This window comes from Triticum aestivum, chromosome 7A, assembly GCF_018294505.1.
Source record: "Triticum aestivum cultivar Chinese Spring chromosome 7A, IWGSC CS RefSeq v2.1, whole genome shotgun sequence".
NCBI classification, from domain to species: Eukaryota; Viridiplantae; Streptophyta; class Magnoliopsida; order Poales; family Poaceae; genus Triticum; species Triticum aestivum.
The window spans coordinates 740522146-740541581 of NC_057812.1; the positions used below are offsets into that span (position 1 = coordinate 740522146).

General features: G+C 45.9%; 2 protein-coding genes across 3 annotated transcripts; one reads left to right on the forward strand and one right to left on the reverse strand.

The window, feature by feature from the left end:
* The first annotated feature begins 751 nt into the window (after window positions 1-751).
* LOC123149896 (coiled-coil domain-containing protein 12) lies at window positions 752-3153 on the forward strand. Of its 2 annotated transcripts, none has more exons than XM_044569670.1 (5): window positions 752-1004; window positions 1612-1752; window positions 2378-2510; window positions 2602-2716; window positions 2819-3153. In XM_044569670.1, the coding sequence occupies exons 1-5, from the start codon at window positions 877-879 to the stop codon at window positions 2875-2877; spliced, it is 576 nt and encodes a 191-aa protein (XP_044425605.1). In that variant the 5' UTR covers window positions 752-876; the 3' UTR covers window positions 2878-3153. The 2 variants fall into 2 exon arrangements, with proteins under 2 accessions (XP_044425605.1, XP_044425606.1); XM_044569671.1 differs by having other exon boundaries at window positions 1621-1752.
* On the reverse strand, window positions 1540-13364 carry LOC123149892 (disease resistance protein Pik-2). Its single transcript, XM_044569667.1, has 3 exons — window positions 12174-13364; window positions 5688-6338; window positions 1540-5176 (listed from the first exon to the last, which is right to left on the reverse strand). Exons 1-3 carry the CDS (start codon window positions 13257-13259, stop codon window positions 3401-3403), a joined length of 3513 nt encoding a protein of 1170 aa, XP_044425602.1. The 5' UTR covers window positions 13260-13364; the 3' UTR covers window positions 1540-3400.
* Window positions 13365-19436: the final 6072 nt, after the last annotated feature.

The window sequence follows — 19436 nt, forward strand, 5'->3', positions numbered from 1 at the left end:
ATTACTCGTCGCAGAAATGATGTATCTAGAACTAAAATACATCTAAATACATCCATATCCGCGACAAGTAATTCGGAACGGAGGGAGTACAATGTATTCTCATATCCGAGCTCCAACCAAACGCGTCGGGAACTTTCAGTAGACACATGGAATCAAATTAGGAACACACATGATTCATTAGAAGAAAAATCAGCGCACGCAGAGTATAAAGTGTAGACATCAGCATAAGGGGAAAAACTCTTCTGAACCTAAAAAAAAATGCTTTTTTGAAAGAAAGGACCAAGGCCTTCAACTGGGCCCATCGTCCCATTCAATTTGCAGATGGACAAAGGAAAAAAGAAAGCATGGGGTGACTATGTTAGGAACAGTGAAATCATGTTGAGAGTTAATATTGAATGCTAGAGTTCGGCACCAGTGAAATCATGTTCAATTCGAGTCGGCTTGAATTTTGTGATCCGCCGTTTTTGTTCTTCTCCCTTTTCTTCATGGTGACGGCGAAAACACCCGCATTGCACATGCACTTAATTAAACTGATCATACCCATACTACCCGTACTAAACAACATTCAAATCTGTGTCAGTGGTAGTTTGAAACAAATTCAATTTATCTATATTTTTTTGTAAGTAGAATTTTAAATTTCCATTTATTTTCCAGTGCCGCTGGGCCGGGAGCCCGGGACGGGCACGGAAGACGGCCCAGTCCGCACAGCAAAGAATACCAGAGGAACTGAAGCCCAGCCCGCACAGCAAGAATACCCATCATCTTCTTCCTCCTCCCGAAGCGAGTCCAATCCCGCGGCGAGTCGAGCAGAGGAGAAGAGAGGAGAAAAATCCCCGAAACCCTAGCCCGCTTCTCCCGCGCCGGAGACAGGTCGGGATGGGCGCCGAGGAGGACGCCGCCGCCCGCCGCGAGCGCCTCAAAGCCCTCCGCGCCGCCAAGGAGCTCCTCTCCGCCCCCGACGGCGCCTCCCCCGCGCCCGCCGCCGCCCCCGACGCGGACCAGCAGTACGTTCTCCCCCTCCCCTCACTTCTCCCTTCTCCTCCACCCGCTCCTGTGCCGTAAGTAGCTGCGACGGCTCCGCCTCTCGGTCTGCTAGTGTATTTTGCTCGAGTGGGAGTGAACTGAAGCTAGGTTGGTGCTTATTTGTTTGTGTGTGTTGGTTGGTATGTGGTCGGTAGGAGAAACCCATCGTTCGTAGCATAGCTGGGAATGCTTGCGCCCCTCGAAAAAAGGTCTTTGTTCGTTGAATGCATATTCACGCAATACATGTTAAACCATATATAAATGCAGGATAGTGAGTGCAAACTAGTCGCCATATATTTATGACAATATATCTCATTGTGGTCTCTTGCAACTTAACCTGATGTTGTACTCCTAACACTATCTGGGTTTGAATTGAACTAGAATGTTATATTGTGCTGCTCCTCAGGACGTACTAGTACTAGCTAGAGGACTGAACCATGAGAACAATGTATGCATTTAGGAAAAGTAATTTTCTATCCCTTCCCCGGACCCTGCGCAAGCGGGAGCTACATGCACCGGGCTGCCCTTTTTTTTTTAATTTTGTATTGTCTGTATCAGTGAACCTATGGTGAATTTCATGTTCGTTAGCTGCATTAGGAATGGTGACCATGGGACGACAGAAGAACAGGCGGACCAACCAGAATTGCCAGGTCCTGTGGATGCACCCGAGGATGCTTCCAAGGAGAACGTTAGCCCCACTAAGGAATCTGATGAGGTTGAAGACAATGGGTAAGTAATTGAACAGACAACTTTTACATACTGGGTTTCTTGAGTGCCTTATGTATTTTACATATATGTTCTGTATATAATAATTGGCCGAGGCCCTTTATGTTATTTTCAGTGAAATCTCCATCTGCACCTGACTGAAAATCTGAATTCGTTCCTGTTGTTGCACAGTTATATGCTTGCCATTCTTGTAAAAACTAATTTTTGGTTACACAGCAATGCCTTGTTATTCCTATATAAATAAAAACTGAATTTGGTTTAGACAGCAATCCCTTGCCTTGTACTCCCTCCATCCGGAAATACTTGTCATTGAAATGGATGTATCTAGATGTATTTTAGTTGTAGATACATCCATTTTCATCCATTTTGATGACAAGTAATTCCGGACGGAGGGAGTATAATCTCAGAATGTTGAGATAGCATTTCCTGATTTCTGTTAAGCAGTCAATGGGTTATCGATTATAAAATCATAAATTCTTTGTGCCAGATGTCCTGATCTTTTTCAAGTGTACGCAAACCTTTTGTCCGTGGTGTGAAATGTTTATGGGATTAATTGATGACATGTAGCATACTTGACTCTAATGGTGGGTGTATCATTGTTCACAAGTATGTAATCTTTCTGGTGCAGGGAGGTACCACTGAAGTTCAGAAACTACCTTCCTCATGATGAGCGTCTCCGAGGTGGCAAGGTGGCCCCGCTGTCTCTTCCCAAGTTTGAAGATCCGATCGCTGCTGATGCCGCTGAGCCAAAGCAGCTCGAGGTAAAATTTCCAGATCCATCAAATCTCGCCTCCACGATTCTGTGACATATTTTCATCTTTCATGAGGCAAACTTACAATATTTATCTGCAGAACCCCTTCGGGAACATCGCTCCGAAGAACCCGAACTGGGACCTGAAACGAGATGTGCAGAAGAGGATCGACAAGCTGGAGAAGCGCACTCAGAAAGCTCTGGCGGAGATTGCATGTGAGTAGGAACTGGTAGATGATTGGTTCATTTAGTTTTGAGCTCAGTTTCCTGTTGTGCATTCACTAACTGCTCATGTTGAACCGCTCTGTTCCTACGCAGTGGAGCAGCAAAAGGAGAAAGAGGCGCTGGAGGAGGGAGGCGATGCAGCTCAAGAGTGACGTGGTACTGGTGCCGGTCCAAATGTTTGTGTAGAACAGAGGAAGCAGCTAGCGGAAGTCAAACATTGATGTGTTTGTAATGCACGGTGTCGGCTGAGGACTAATGTACGGAGATTGTAGTCATGTGCTCACCTGATACATGGATAATGATTTTCAGTTCAGTACCCAGAATTTTGAGTTCTAGTGATGGTTAGTGTCTTATGTCTAAGTGATCAAATTGAATATGATCCCTTTCATGAATGTGGACCATATATAGCCATGGACTTGCCGTGATTACTTTGCCATTGCCCATTGCACATGTGATGAATTTTGCTGTGTCTCAATCTGTTCCAGATGCTTGCAGATTTTGATGCTTTGGGCTTTGACTGGGCATGTTTGGCAAATATATTGAAGTGAATCAAATAGCGTTGCGGTATACCAGGGAGCAGGCAGCATCTTGCTGGGCAGAGAGCAACCGACTGAAAAACTGAGGTTAGCAAACTGTTTTCCAAACTCAAGCAAATTTTAATAAATGATAGTTAAATTATCCACCGGAACAGGCTTGCCTGAGTCCTTTTAGATTCTCCAGGCCAGATAACTTATATGGAGGTGACCCACCGTGGCAGTCAACCTTGAGCAGCTCAAGTTTCTTCATTGATTTATACCCAAAAGACACGTGTAAGCTGCTGGAGCTGCTACCACAAGCAATCTGGAGGATCTTGACCTTTTCAAATAAGTGGACCACTACATTATTCACAGAGACATGAAAGCAGATCGTACCATCTTGGAGCTGCTTGACACGAAGAATACATAGTTGTTGTAGCTCTCCAAGAAACTTCATCATGTCGTTTCCCATCAAAGTGGCCATCTCCAAATCCAGCTTTGTGAGCTTGCTGAGCTGGTTGATCCCCCATTCTGGCAACTTGTCATTAAGCCCATACAGTTTAAGGCTCCGAAGGTTCTCCAATGCCAGAGGCATGGGGATGCCATCCAAGCAGCCTTGATTACCACGATTCCTGGAGCAACAGCCTTGAGTTTCGTTGTCGAGCTGCACTGACAAGGACTCCAGATGTACATGACCCTCGATTGCAGAGAAGAACTCCTTGCTGTTCTTCTTGTTGATGCCAGACACTCCGAGCTTGCTCAGTTGGGTGAGCTTCTTGAGATCTTTCACAAAGGTCTTTGATCCTGAAGCAGCAACGTTGATAACACCAAGCGTGTGCAACGCCGTCAGTTTTCCTAACCCTCCAGGCACCTTAACACCAACTAAGGAATGTCGTTTGCACAACCAGCTGGACGAAACATTTGGTGATGGTGTTGTTGCTGGGACATCTGTGCTGCCGGCGCGAATGTACTGCAGCTTCTGTAACTTTGTAATATTCTCCGGAAGGGTCAATGTGGAGGTGCCCCTGACGTCCAAAGTCTGTAGCTGCCTCAGATGGTCCAGTGAACTTGGTAGGCGGTTGATCTCGGGCCGTCCTCGCAGTGAGAGGAACTTGAGGCGACGCAACAGTTTCACCATCTTCTTGAGATCTTCATACTCAACACTACCTGACGCATCCTCTAGATCAAGCACCCGAAGCATCTTCATACTTTTGGAGATGAAGAATGATTCCCACTGCCCAAACACAGTGAGTGACCTTAGCCGTGAGAAGTCGATGCTCTCGAACACAGTTTTTTCTGTGTCCCGGCTTGATATGACAAGGTGACGCCCTGTGCTTTGGCTGGTTAGGACAGAACTCCTGCCTCCCAATTCAAACACAAGGTTCTCTTCCATTCGTCGTGATACAATGTACTCGCGAATGAGACCATTGACCTGGTAAAAACTCATCCTTGTGTCATTCAGTGTGGTGCCACTTAGTTGTGTTACCTGCTGGAATATGCTCTTTTCTAGGAGCTGTGAGAAGAACTTCTCCGCATTCTCCTCGCCATGTTTTTCCAATAGTACCCTTGAGTATCCCTCTGCGATCCACCGCCTTATTAGCCGTCTCCGCCGAATGATTTGGTTTGGAGGAAAAATTGCCAGGTAAAAGATACATGGCTTGAGGAAATCTGGGGGATTAAGTATGATGGAGTTCATCCAACCAAAAAGACCACTTAGACAATCAAACTCTCGGTTAGTCTCTATATGATCCATAAATCCATCATTCAAATAACGAACAGTATCCTTGAATGTGTCAGGCTTCAATGGTGCCAATAAGCCAGCAATAGCAATTATCACTTTGGGAAGACCCCCGCACTTCAGAGTAAGTTCGTGAAGTTGAACCTCCAGATCTGGGTCATGATATTTTGAAGGGAATGATTTATTCTTCCTGGTAACCTATTGCTCAGAAAATGTAAGGTTATCAGTTAGCATTACAACATCAATGAAATCAGAATTTCATGTCTCGGTTGTACACCCCCCTTCCCGAATTAGTTGACTTAGATTTGTTTACATGCGGATGTATCTGAATAAGTTTTAGTGTTAGATACATCAGTATCTAGACAGATTTAAGACAACTAATTTGGGACGGAGGGAGTACTAGACTATGAAGGCGAGGAGCTATATATAAACACGTGATATATCCATGCATTAGTTCAAAAGCATAACTGCAATCCAATGTAAGAGGGCGGAGCAGGGAAGGTTGACACCTACCTCAATTTTTAGGTGTCAAATGTTATTTCTCTATTTAATCAGGTCGGCATATGTGGTTTCTAGGTCTCTAACTTAACGCTGGGGAGAAAGCGAGCTCATGCACGAGAACTAGCATGAAACTACTACATAGATATATACTAGCCAGAAACTCCCTTCATAAAAGATACAATAAGTAAATGGAAGAGGGGAAACACACCTCCTCTTTAAAGAGAGCAAGGGCATCATCAGCTTGTAGACCTTTAACATTAAACGTGAGCTCCCCTTTATTTCCGCGGCAATGCCTGGCAACGCTTTCTTCAGCGGTAATGATGATAATACAGTTCTTTGAAGATCCAGATACCAATTCAGCCTGTATCAAGTCCCATTCTTTCGTGGACTCGATACCATCAATGACAACGAGGCACCTAACCTGTTTAAGAATCCCACGGCACTCTAGAATGGGGTTTTTGCTTCCCATCATATCAATATCATGGTCCTTGTTGGCTTGAAGAGATTGGGAATGAAAACTCAATAGTAAACTCCGAGAGAATTCTCTCAAATTGAATGGATAGGATACATCCACCCAGGCATACTTGTCAAATATGCTGGGTTTGGTTTTCTCAACTAGTCTGCAGTCGTTAAGAACTGTGTCGCACAGCAAGTTTTTCAGGAGAGCTGATTTCCCAACGCCAGCTATCCCCCACACGGACATAACTTCAAATGAATAGAAACGTGCCTTTGAAGTATATTGACGGAGATTATTCATTTCCGACTCCCGTCCAACAAGGGGATGCTTCGTCATCCAGTCTTGGGCTGCTGTCTTTCCAACACCAGTCTCCTCGCCTTTATCTCGGTCACATTGAGGTCCCTGAAAACTTAACAGTCAGGGCCAGAAGTATCTAACACAAAAATTGTGCTGAGAAAAAGTATTAGTACGTAACGGAGCGGCGAGCAAGCACTAAAATAATTGTTGTGCTACTGCTACAGCTAAGCCGCGTATAATTAAAGTTTTCTCTTAGGTAGCTGAAGACATCCTCAAAGCATGGTTAATAGTATAGCCAACTGCTTGCTATATTTTATGTTGTTGCCATGTCATATATAGTCATATAGTCACTCATACAATAAGGTTAGCTATAAGAGTACTACTTTTTCCCAGCTTCACTCATACAATAAGGTTAGCTATAATTAAAGTTCTAATGAGATCGAGCTTTAATCGTCATTGACAGGAACTCAAAGGTCTTGCCCCTTCCTCTTGATCCAAAAACGGTGGAAAAGCGCAGAATCAGTAATTCATTTTCTCAGAATGTGAAATCTAAAGATAAGATTCCAATATCTGATATCCGACCACCTTGGGTTACAGAAGAAGCATATATGGTTCTGAAATAGGAGCAGTTTCAGTACTTCCTAAATGGTCCCAAATTACTTGTCAAAGAAATAGATAGAAAAAGATGTATCTGGAACTGAAAATGCGTTTAAATACATCCATTTGTGCGACAAGTAATTCGGGATAGAGGGAGTACAAATGAGTGTACATAGACATAGAGGGAGTACAAATGAGTGTACACCACGGGCCCTCCCCCTCCCGAGCCGCCCCCCGCGTGGGCGACCGGGAGGCCCCAGATCCCATCGGCCGGACCTCCCCCACTCCTCCTCCACCCTCGCCGCCGCCCAAGCGAAGCCTTGCCGTCGCCGGCGGCAGCGGGGACTCGGGCCCTCTCGCTCGGGTGGGCTGGCGCGGGATAGCGCCCCCGGGCCGGAGCGTGGCGGGCGGGCCGGTAGCCACGGCGGGTGGTGGCGGCGCATCGGCGACCTCGCTTCCCCGCGGTAGGAGGTCTCGCGATCTGGTGCGTCGCGGCCGCCAGGGACGGTGGCGGCGTGACCGGATCGGTTCGCGGCGGCGCGGCCGGATCTATGCCCATGCGTGGGCCTTGATCGCTGGTCTGTCATCGGCACGGTGGTGGGTGCAACTCGTCGACGGCTGGCAGATCCGCGAGATTCTACCCTTGTCTGGTCCTTGACAGCGCGGGCAACTCCGCGGGAAACCCTAGATCTCCTTGGGATCGAACGATGGCGGCGCTTTTGCGTCGTAGTCCCTCTTTAGGGCATTGTTTTGGAGTTTGCTCCAGTTGAAGGGACCAACGACGTCGGCGGCGCAAGTCTGGTGGAGCAACTGCCGATGAAAATCGCACCGACTACGGTTATGGCGGACGATGGCGGCGTCTTTGATGTCGTTCCCTTGTCGAGGCATCGTCGTTGCAGTCTGCGTCATCAGGCTCGGGATGCTCTGGGGGAAACCCTAGATCTGGGTCTTCCGGATCGGACGATGATGGCGTTTTATCGTTTTCCCTCTTTGGGGCATCGTTTTGGAGTAAGTGCTGGCTGGGGGGGTGGTGGAGCGGTGCTTCATCTCACACATTGATGGCGGCGGATATCGGCGGCATGACGCTGCGGAGGCTCGGCGTCCGATCCACAGACGTCATGGTGACGTCGATGGCAGAGTGGCCAGACAAGGTAGAAGCCTCAATATGATCTGAAGACGGACCCGGTATGTGGCTCGGCTGGGGCTTCCGAATGAGTTTCGGCTTTCGGCTTTTGATGTTAGACTTAGGTGAGTGGTTTGGGTAGTGGCCCAACTAGCACCCCTTCATCATTTTGGATAGTAGTGGCATATGTTGCCAAGACGGGGGATTCAGGCTCATTGTTGTAATACTTTGTAAGGTCCTCGAGAATAATCAATAAAATGGCCGTATGCATCTCCCAGATGCAGAGGCCGGGGGTCATCCTCCTTTTCTAAAAAAAACATAGACATAGACATGCTGATTGGGTGTGCACCTAACACCATGACATGTTTCACATTGTCACGGTTCACTCGACTCATGTTTCTACATGAGGTAATCAGCCATACATCCAGCTGCTTGCCCTCAGACGATAGGATTGCATCCGGCTGATTGCCGACTAGTTGGTTGCCGTCAATAGCTTGATCAGCCAGATAATGCTCCCAGCACCGGTCATAGCAGCAGCGGCGACACTCGTTCGGTATAGAAGGTAGAGCAGGAAGTGCATAGGCGAAGCTAACACATCTAGTTCATATTGTCTCGGCCGACCGACGTGCAATATTGTGATTCTACGGGAGAGAAAAGGAGTTTAGCTTTCACGTTGAGGAGTTGGGTCAAGAAGATACAGAGAATCAAATGGATGAGAGAAGCAAACACATCTAGCTCGTGGCGTCCGGCGCCAGCACGCCGGCCGGCTCACCCTTGTGATTTCATGCTCGAGAAGAGGGGATTAATTTTGTTGTGAGAATTTTTTTAGACGAGGGGGGGGGGGGGGGGTTGGTGCTGTTAGCTTTGAGTGTGTTTGGTAGCTTGCAATAGGTCCAACCAGCCCGTGCAGTGCAAAAATGGCCCATTTGATAGAATGAGATATCGTTGTAGCTACTGGTGATGGATTGATAGCACGCTAGGTGTTGCTTGAAGGCCTTCATAATGTTCATGTTGTTTCTATGTCGACAAGGATGATACTATGGTAGATATGGTATTAGCCCGTGAATCAGAACATGTGTAGTATGCTAGTTTGAAAGTATGTAGGTGTCGTAGTGTGTTGAACTCCATGGTATGCTAGCTTGAATACTAGTCATAGGGTGGTGTCTTGAACTTCATGATCCATGTCTACTATGTTTACTGCCTATGTCTAGTGGTCTTTCTTACTGCCCATGTGTAGTGTGTTCCACTAGTCCTGACGCTAACGCTTGTAGGACATGAGTATGCAAGAGTTTAATCGGGCCATTGTTTTGTCCAAGCGACTATTCCTCCCACCCTATGTTGAGGACTCCCGACCTATGACTGAGGAACTGATGCCTCTGGGATTCAGATGTCTTCCAGGGGTCAGTTAGGCCTCAAATATTTGTGATGGTTGTGCCTAATGCTACTGCTGCTGCACATAAGGCAACCATCAAGGCTGGGAAGGCAAAGATTGTTGAGAGGGGGAACTCGATGAAATGGCATCCGTTCCGGTCCACATTCTTTCTTAACAAGATGCGTGAGATCATAGCAAGTGGGATGAGGACTGATAAGGGCTTCAAGGAGGCACACTTGAATTTTGTTGCCAAGCAGGTGTTCAAGTTCTATGGTCAAGAGGTCACCTCGACCAGGTCTACAACCACCTCAGGAAGTGGAGAGCCAGATGGATCCAAGTGTCCAAGGTCAGAGTCCTAAACAACACATCATGGGATCAGGACACCTACACGATCCTGTTGGAAGTAGAGCACTACCAAGGCCACATCACGATTAGCTCACATGCCACTTGTTTAAGCCTGTCTAACATGAGAATTACAACAAACCACATTGTGTTTCCTTCTTAGGACCACACAAGGACGCGTAGTTCCTCAACACAACCATCCATAACTACCCACAGATGCAGTAGATCTTCTCCTTTGGGCTGGCAACCGGCAAGCATGCCACGGGCTCCGGTGAGCTACTCGGTTCACCTATGCCTGACTTTCAAGACACCTAGGACTTAGAGACCTTCGTCGTTGATGGTCCTCACAATGGTGGTGATCATGTTCATGTTCTTGATAGGAAGAGGAAGAAGGGTGGCTTGATGAAGGAGCTGAGTGTCTTCAGCAGCATGACTGACACCGTCAAGGAGTTGGCAACCGCCATTAGGGAGAGCAAGCCGGTCGATGTCCACCTTGACCAATATATGGTCATCGTGGACCAAGGTGGCTTCAGTCCGAATGCTCTAACAACTACTCTTAGCCACCTGCTGGATGATAAAGCACATGGTATTGGGTTCGTTTCCATGGCGCTGGCTTAGGTCCATCCTGGGAAAGCACTACTACTTGTGATGTTTCTGGTAGTTGGGATGATGGCATGCATGATGATCGATGATGCATTTTATGGTGGCTAGGGCATGAAAACTATTTTTGTCATATTAAATTATTTTCTTGTGGTCTTGTTCTCTGTATTGTTTTTGGAAACAAAGTACTCTGTATTGTTCATGTGCTGAACTTCGAGGTGGTATATACACCCCTCACGCACATGGTGGACTTGTGGTGGTACGATTGCAACTTCTTTTTGGATGTGATGATAGGATGACACCGTAGTAACTAGGATGAACATGCTCTGCCTTCATGATCAGGCATGCTTAAGTTTCTTCTGTTCTGTGTGTAGTGTGTTCCTTTGCTTCTTGTTTGAACTGCTGCTCTTCTATCATGCTAGGCAAAGTGGTATGTGGTGTATAGAGGAAGGGTTCTAGGGGTTTACAGTTCATGAAAAACATAGCAAAAACAAGTGACCCATTACACAGACAGCCCATGCTTACTCCAAGTTTGTGCTCAAGAAGAAGAGCAATATTGAAGTAGGCAATCCTCGTGGTCAGTTTGGGCTATGTGGGATGAAAAACTTTGTCATCATTGTCTCGTTCGTCGTCATTGTAGTGTTATTTTAATGGTGTAGTCGGTGTCATTGTGTGTAAGGTGATGATAAGTTAAGAATACCTGACCGCATGTATGCAACCAAATATTATGCAGTGCATCAGCACAACCATAAGTAAGCAACCGAACATGGGGTTGGAATTGGTGTTATCATGCAGGCGGGCAATATGGTTTTCAGCCTGCATCTGCTCTGCTTGTCCCAGGTGAGACACATAAGCAAGCACATACGCAGGCAACAAAACCATGCGCACAACATGGTTTTCAGCCTGCATCTGCTCTACCTGTCCCAGGTGAGACACATAAGCAAGCATATATGCAAGCAGGCAATATGCAGGGAACCAAACCATGCGCACAACATGGTTTTGAGCCTGCATCTGCTCTGCCTGTCCCAGATCAGACACATATGCAAGGGGGCAAAAAACAATGCAGTCTACCAAACAAGCCCTTTTTGTGTGAGAAACTTTTAGTCTATTCATCTTCAATCATGGCAGTACAAATAACACCAGAGGTAATAAAAATTACTACCAAGTCTGTGGACCACCTAGCGATGACTACAAGACTGGAGCGAGCTAAAGGTGTGCTGTTGTCATCGCCCCTCCCTTGCCGGAGCTGGTCAAACCTTCACATGCCCTCCGACGATACTAAACGCACCATCGGGGTAGGGATAGAATGTGGGAGACATTATTCCTACTGAGAGACATCGCCGCCATCATACAGCCTCAACCAAGACGTTGAACCTAACAAGAACGTGAACGGGGCCCTCCCGCCGGCGGGGGGCCGAGATTCTCCGCACCTCCATGGCCCAAAGGCCATCGGAGACGAGCGGGGCCAACAAGAGGAGGAGGAAAGTTTGGGGTCTTTTCTGGAGAGGGGGGGGGGGGAGAGAAGGCGTGTTGTGGCGATTACCAATGCCCTTTGAGGCTGAGGGGACAGCAAGATTCGCCCGGCCGTAACAAAAGTTGCGTTTCATGTACTATCACAGGTGGGTAATTTATTTACTTTATTTTTAATATACATGGCGACGATTTGTTAATTTACAGTACCAATGGTCGGATGTTTCTCATTAATGTGTAGCCTATATTTTCATTTTTCCTAGGTATTGTGATTTTTAGTATATGATACAAAGATAGATATATAGCTAGATAGGTAGATAGGTAGACGGTACTTTTAGTGCATGATAAATAGGTTAACTGGGAATTTCAAGCAAATAAAAACATATTTCCTAAATGGTAAGGTAGTACTAACTAATGACGTTCGAGGCTTAATTACCTTGTTGAAGAGGGCACAAATGGAGTGCTCTGCGGAGAACTGCTTCAGCTCCAGTATCTCGTAAGTGTGGCCGATGCACAAGCTTGCTATTTCTGATTCCTGCGTGGACACGATGATGCAGCTGCCATTCTCCCTATGAGGAAGAAACTTCCTGATAGCATGCCATTCTACCATGTTTGAGAGATCTTCCAACACAACAAGATACCTCTCCTGTGTGACCAGCTGCTCGAACTTTTTGAAGAGATGTGCTTGAGACTGGGTGGCTTCATCCATCTTGGTTAGGAGTTGTACACATATGGTGGTTTCTCCTTGTTCCTCGAAAGAGTGTTCAAAGAACTGAGCCATCAAGTTGCGGATGAAGTCGTGTGGATTGAAAGGATGCATGAGCTTCACCCAGGCCCGGTGGGTATAGCTATGGCAGATCTCTGGGTCCTTGTAGGTCTTCATCATTATAGATATCGCCCCTTGATTGCCTGCTGACCCCCATACCGAGATCACTTGGAGGTCATTACTGGGACGACCTTCCTGTGTGATTAGCTGGGTGAGATCCCCAAGGAATTTCTGTCCTTTCGCCGCATCCCTTGCCTTGAGGAGCATGTCGAGTGCTATTGCGCTGGAGGCTCCCTCTTGTTGCATCATGATCAACTTGGAGCCAGCAGAGTCGGTGATGTTACTGTAGCGGGAGTAACACTTGCTTAACTCCTCGGCCCTGCCCTTGAGCTCCGCTAACTCCTCGACGGCCTGGTCCAGTGGCAGCGAACAGTCTGCCAGTGCCATGCAAGGCTGGAACAACCGGCGCCAGAAGATTGGTTTGCTGTCAAGATGAACTACATTTTCAACACAGTCTTCGAGATCGTAGGCCAGCTCCCGGACATGCTTCACCCAGGTACCAACCAAAGTGTTCTTGACACTCTCCTCGTTGGCGACGTTGAGAAAGGACTGCATCATCTCGAACTCGAGAGTAATGGACACGAGGTCACGCTGCGCCCTCTGCCGGAGCTTGGCGTCATCTTCGATCGCCGACTGGACCTTTGTCAGCGCCCCCTCGACCACCGATTTGGACAAACCAACCACCAACTCCGCCATGGCTCCACCTAGTTAGCTATCCTTCTTCGTCCTTGGATAGCTCAAGGGCAGGTGTTTGGTAGGTGTTTCTTCTTTCTTGTGTGGTGTGTGGTAGTTGTTTCTTCGTCTCAGTGGAGGCACAGAGTGGCCAGGATGCGAACGAAACAAGCCCTTATAAACGCGAAAATGCTAAACCTACGTAAAGGGGTACGTAAGGTTACGTGACTTTCCAGCAGCGCATTCTGGCCACGGGCCACCTACTGCATGCGCTACAGACAATGGTAGCTGGGTGTGTACGGCCATGACCACTTGCTGCACTATTTACTACTCCCTCTGTAAATTAATATATGAGCATTTAGATCATCAAAATGGTGATCTAAACACTTACTTCCTCTGTCCAGAAAATACTTATATGAGGAATGAATGTATTTAGACGTATTTTAATTTCATGTACATTCATTTTTATGACAAGTAATTTCGGACGGAGGGAGTATACTAGTTTATAGAGGGAGTAGTATATATACACATCGGTCAACAACAGTAACTGATTGGTCTTTCCTTTGTGTGTTGTTCAAGAACGTGCCACCGGTAATTCCTCTTGACTTGTTATTTAATTACAAATAACTTAGCAGTAGTAGACTCTGCACTACTGGAAAAACTCTTTCATGTTTGCTGAGTACCGAAACTCGGGATAATGGCAAAAGCTATGTAAGACAAGTACGGCTCTCGACAAACAGCGGGACATGACACATGGGAGACGTTACCGAGCCCCCGGCTGAATGTACTCGGCAAACATGAAAGAAGTCACCGCCACCACCCAGGCGCCGCAGCCGTCACCACCCAATTCCGGCCGCTATGGTCGAACTGGCACAGGGCAAACGGACGAGGCCGGATGCCGCCCTTTTGGCCGATCTAAATGGGTAAAAAGCTAGCCGAAACCGCGTCCGTTTGCGCAGGCCAGTTGGAGTTGTACTGAGAACGCTCACTTGATCATCCCATCCCTGACGTACGTGTTGTGTTCGTAATACTATAATACCTCCAACTACTACCTACTCCCTGACGTACAATCATTGCTAGGCAGATGGTATACGTACAGCAGTCATCAACGCTCGTACAGGACGTACAATCATTGCTAGGCAGATGGTATACGTACAGCAGTCATCAACGCTCGTACAGGACGTACAATCATTGCTAGGCGGATGGTGGGAGGGGTCGCCATCTCTTTCGCTGGCGCAGCCTATCGAGCAGGGGGTGGAGGTGGGAGCTTGAGGTCGCCGTCGCCTTGAATGCAGGGACCAACGCCCTATCTTCATCTGCTCATTCGCCGTCGAAGGCGTTCACACACATTCACAGCGGAGGGTACGACGCAACCTGCTGTCGAGCAGGGGTTGGGGAAGGTGGCTTGAAGTCCCAGTTCGCTTTGAGTGCAAGGACCGACGTCCCATCTGCTCCTTTGCTGGTCGGCAGCGTTCACACATTCACAGTGGAGCGTACGATGCAACCTGTAGAGCAGGGTCGGGGAAGGGGGCTTGAGGGCCCAGACTGGCCGAATCGTCTTCAATTCCATGTGATTCTTCGCCGGCGGGCGGCGGCATTCATGGCGGAGTACGACGGCGGGTGGACGGAGTCTGTCAGACCGGACGCTACTAGCTAGGCTTCTCGAGACGGAAGGGTAAGTTTGATAACACTAGACCAGACCCACTCTTTATCCATATATTTTATGACTATGGATACCTATTATTCATGGGTATAATTTCTTACCAAATCTTGCCCATGCTCACTCCTTTTGGGTAGGGTGTCGAATACCCATGGACAAAACTGCCATCCTTATAACAACTGCTCGTATTACTACATGCATACACTCACTGCTATCAACGCACAAACACATACATTATCCCTTTTGGTAACCTCCAAGAGAGCTGAGTCGGCGGATATTGATATTAACAAAGTCACCACAACGATCTCTTGCCGCTTCTCAATATTCCACCTTTATGAGACATACAAATTCAGTTTAAAACAAGTGTAGCCCAAATTTCTGAGAAGTTCTTCTAAATTTTCCGGTCCAAGTTATGTCCTTTAGACTGGAGTTATTATGCAGAAATGTATAAATAGGGGAAACTTAGAAGTAGGAATAAGAACATTGTCTAAAAAAAGACATGAAGTAGGATAAGAATGCAGGATAAAATGACAGAATGAGCACATCATTTTGTCATTATTATATAAATCTAGATGTCTAGAACAAGAAAGACATGCAAATTTTACTAGACGCATTGCCTCATTCGGTTTGGAGGATTTTCATAGGAAAAGCATAGAACAAGGATTTTAGAGGAAAATTTCCTATAGATGCATTCGGTTTGTAGGAAAGGCGTATATGAATATCGTAGGAATACCACTCATTTCCTATGTTTTTGGAGGAAACTAGACATCCACTCAAAGCATATTTTATGCGTAGGAACGAGGCAAGTCAATTCCATAGGATGGCAAGTGCCATCCTATCAAATTCCTACTAATCCTAATTCCTACGTTTTAGTTTCCTCCAAACCAAATGAGCCCTGAATCAAATTTGGAACACACATGGTACAAAATGTAGACATTAGCATGAAAGAGATCCGTCTCCTCCAGCCACCGTCGCCGTCGTTGCGCCATCGGTACTGATTGATGGCTGAAGCTGGGGAGGTCATGGGCGAGGAAAAAACAAGGGTAACAGACGTGAGGTGTAAGGCCCCGGCCAGAACCACTGGTTCGCGATCGTTACCCCTGGCGGGATATAGACCGACCGCGCGCATAGACCAACACTGGTATTGGTTTAACTTTAAGGTTCCTTACGGATGAGCTCCAAAAAAGAAGAAGAAATTTCTTGTTGATATTTATAGTCTATCATTTCCAATTAAACCAGGCTGTCACATGAGGGCTCTATGGGCCAGTGGCATGGTGCAAGGTCCCCCCCCCCCCCCCCCCCCCCCCCCCCCCCGTTTTAACTTCGGCTGTGGATACCAGGGGCCTCCCCCACCCTTGGTGAACCCGCGACAGTTCCCTAGTCCATTTCCGCGACAATAGCACTTGGTTGGGGTGTCATCGCCCCTGGTTTGACGGCCCGCCGTTAGCTCGGGTGCAGATGTTGGGTCCTCAGGACTAAGGGAGCGGCTTTACAAATATATTTAAGCAATGTAAAGAAAATCATGCAACTCAAAAAATGTTTTGTATGAAAAAAGTACAATGTGTATGAAAAACTAGACATCAATATATAGTTGAAAAAAATGTTAATCATGTATACGAAAAATGTCAAACATGCAATGTGTATGAAAATCTAGACATCAATATATAGTTGGAAAAAAATGTTAATCGTGTATATGAAAAATGTCAAACATGCGTAAAAAAATATTTGGGATATATACAAAAATGTGGACGAAACAATTTGTCATCAAAATTTTATTAATATATTAATATTTTATTTAAAAAAGTTAAATGTGTATGAAAATGTTTTTGATGTACACAAAAATGTGCAATGTGTGTGAAAAAAGGGTAGACATGTGTGGAAAAGAGGAAAATAAAATAAAATAAACAAACAAAGAAAACCAATGAAGCTCGAGAAAGAAACAAGGATAACCGATGAAAATCAAGAAAATGAAAATAAAAAAGAAGAAGCCCGATGCAAAACAGTGAAAATGTTAAAAATCACATCCCTCGGAAATATTAGTATGTGATGCAATTAAGATCTTGCCGAATATTAGTATGTGATGCAATTAATATATTGTCTAATATTCCCTCGGAAAAGATATTGCCTAATATCAACTTGCCTTGCACGTACATAATTAGTAGTTGAGCAATGGAATCGGGACAAACGTCCCTGTTTTTGTAAAAAATAAATTTAGGGCCAAAAGTTTTATATATATTTTGTTTTTCCATAAAAAGGAAGAAACAGAGAGAGAGAGAGAGAGAGAGAGAGAGAGAGAGAGAGATGCTCTTTTGAATGAAAGGACTGGCTACTGCTGGAGTTCAGCGGTGGAAGAGGCTTCATAGTCAAGAACAGGAAGAAAAGGCTATGGTGCAGTCTATGTGTGTTAAACATGCAGTTTTTGGAGTGCCCACCCCACCGAACAGCGGTAGCGAGCTCTTCAGCCGCAAGGCGGCCTTTGCAGCCATGCTTGAGAGCACGGCGGGCAGCAAGAAGCGCTTTCAAGATGACCAAGACCTTATCCTCAGCATGAACACCACTAGTACTGATAGCCTAGAGGGTAGGGGTGATATAGATATGAGTGTATCTTGTAAAAGAGTGTGTCGGGAGAGTTGAAACTGTAGTAGGCTTAGATGGGTCTACTGTGCATGTAACAGAGGAACTAGATGGGGGAGAGGAGGTGGCTCAGGTTAGAAGGAGAGAATCTGTAGGGGATGAGAGAGATGGAGAGGACAATGCTAAGGAAGCTACCGGCAATGGGGCTGTCGGTCAACTGACGGGCGCGCTGGATGATGCTCGTCAGGAGTCATGAAAATGATATGTTGGAACTGCCGACGGTTGGGTCGACCTTGGACAGTCCAAGAGCTTGTGTGTCTCACAAAGACGCATCGACCCAATGTTATCTTTCTTTCTGAAACAAGGCAAAATAAAGAATATGTTGTGAGTTTGCGTTATCGGTTATGTATGAAAAATGTTTTTACTGTTTCTATGCCAGGCAAAGGAGGTGGACTAGCGGTCTTTTGGGATGATCTGTACACGTTGGAGTTGAACAAATATGGAGAACACTTCATTGACATGTACATTTATAATGGTGCTGGAAGTAAATGGAGAAGCACTTTTGTCTATGGGGAACCAAAGGTATGTAATGTGGGAGTTATTAAGGCGAATTAAACCGCTTGGGTCTGGGTCGTGGTTTATGGTTGGTGATTTTAATGAGGCAATGTGGCAGAATGAACACTTCTCTCGGATCAAGGGATCCCATAAACTCATGGATAATTTTCGTGAGGTTCTCTCTGATTGCAACTTATTTGATTTAGGTTTTCATGGAATTCCTTGGACTTACAATAATAAGCAGGAAGGCAATAAAAATGTCAAGGTTCGGCTTGATCGAGCGGTTGCCTGCCCCCAATGGTCTTCTATATATCCTGATTGCAAGGTTACTCACATTATCAGCTCCAGATCTGATCATTGTCCTATTCTTATTGAATTGATGGGTGCCCCTCGCTCAGGTACAATTTTTAAGCAGTTGAAATATGAAGCATACTGGGAGAGGGAGGAAGCGGAGTTGAAAGTGCAGATTGAATCATGTTGGAATAAGAGCAGGTACGTTAATGATCTGGGAGATGTGGCAAATAACCTGGACAAGTTGATGAAGTCTCTTCACGGATGGAGTAAGGTTCACATTGGATATTTGCCAAAAAAGCTTGAATCTGCTCGTAAAAGATTAAATGTGCTTTTCAAGAGGAATGACCATAATGCAAGGGAGGAGAGGAAGAAAATTCTAACTGAGATGGATGAGCTCCTAATTAAGGAAGAAATTATGTGGAAGCAGAGATCATGTTTGGACAAAATGAGATGGGGGGGTAGGAATACAAATTTTTTCCATAGGAAGGCTACATGGAGAGCGAAGAAGAATAATATTTCTGCAATTAAAAGAAGTGATGGATCTCTATCTCATGATTTGGATGAAATCAAAGGTATTGCTAATTCGTTTTTCAAGAACCTTTACTCTTGTGATACTATGGTTAACCCATCTCGTATTATTCCACTTGTGAAACCATTGGTGAATGATGAAATGAATGAGGAACTATGCAAAGCATTTTCGGAGCAAGAAATTAGTGACACTCTCTTCCAAATTGGTCCTTTGAAGTCACCGGGGCCGGATGGATTTCCTGCTAGTTTCTTCGAGAGGAACTGGGGTTTGTTAAAAGAAGACATTGTTCGTGCTGTCCAGCAATTCTTTTTCTCAGGAAAAATGCCCGAAGGGATAAATGATACTACCATTGTCCTTATTCCTAAAGTGAAGAATCCCGAGTCGATGAAGGATTTTCGGCCAATAAGCCTATGCAATGTCATATATAAAATTATCTCCAAGTGTCTCGTAAATAGAATGAGACCCCTTTTGGATGGTATGATTTCTCCTACCCAAAGTGCCTTCATTCCTGGAAGATTAATTTTAGATAATGCTCTCATCGCGTTTGAATGTATGCATTCGCTGAATAATCTCAAAGATAGTCGTGGCG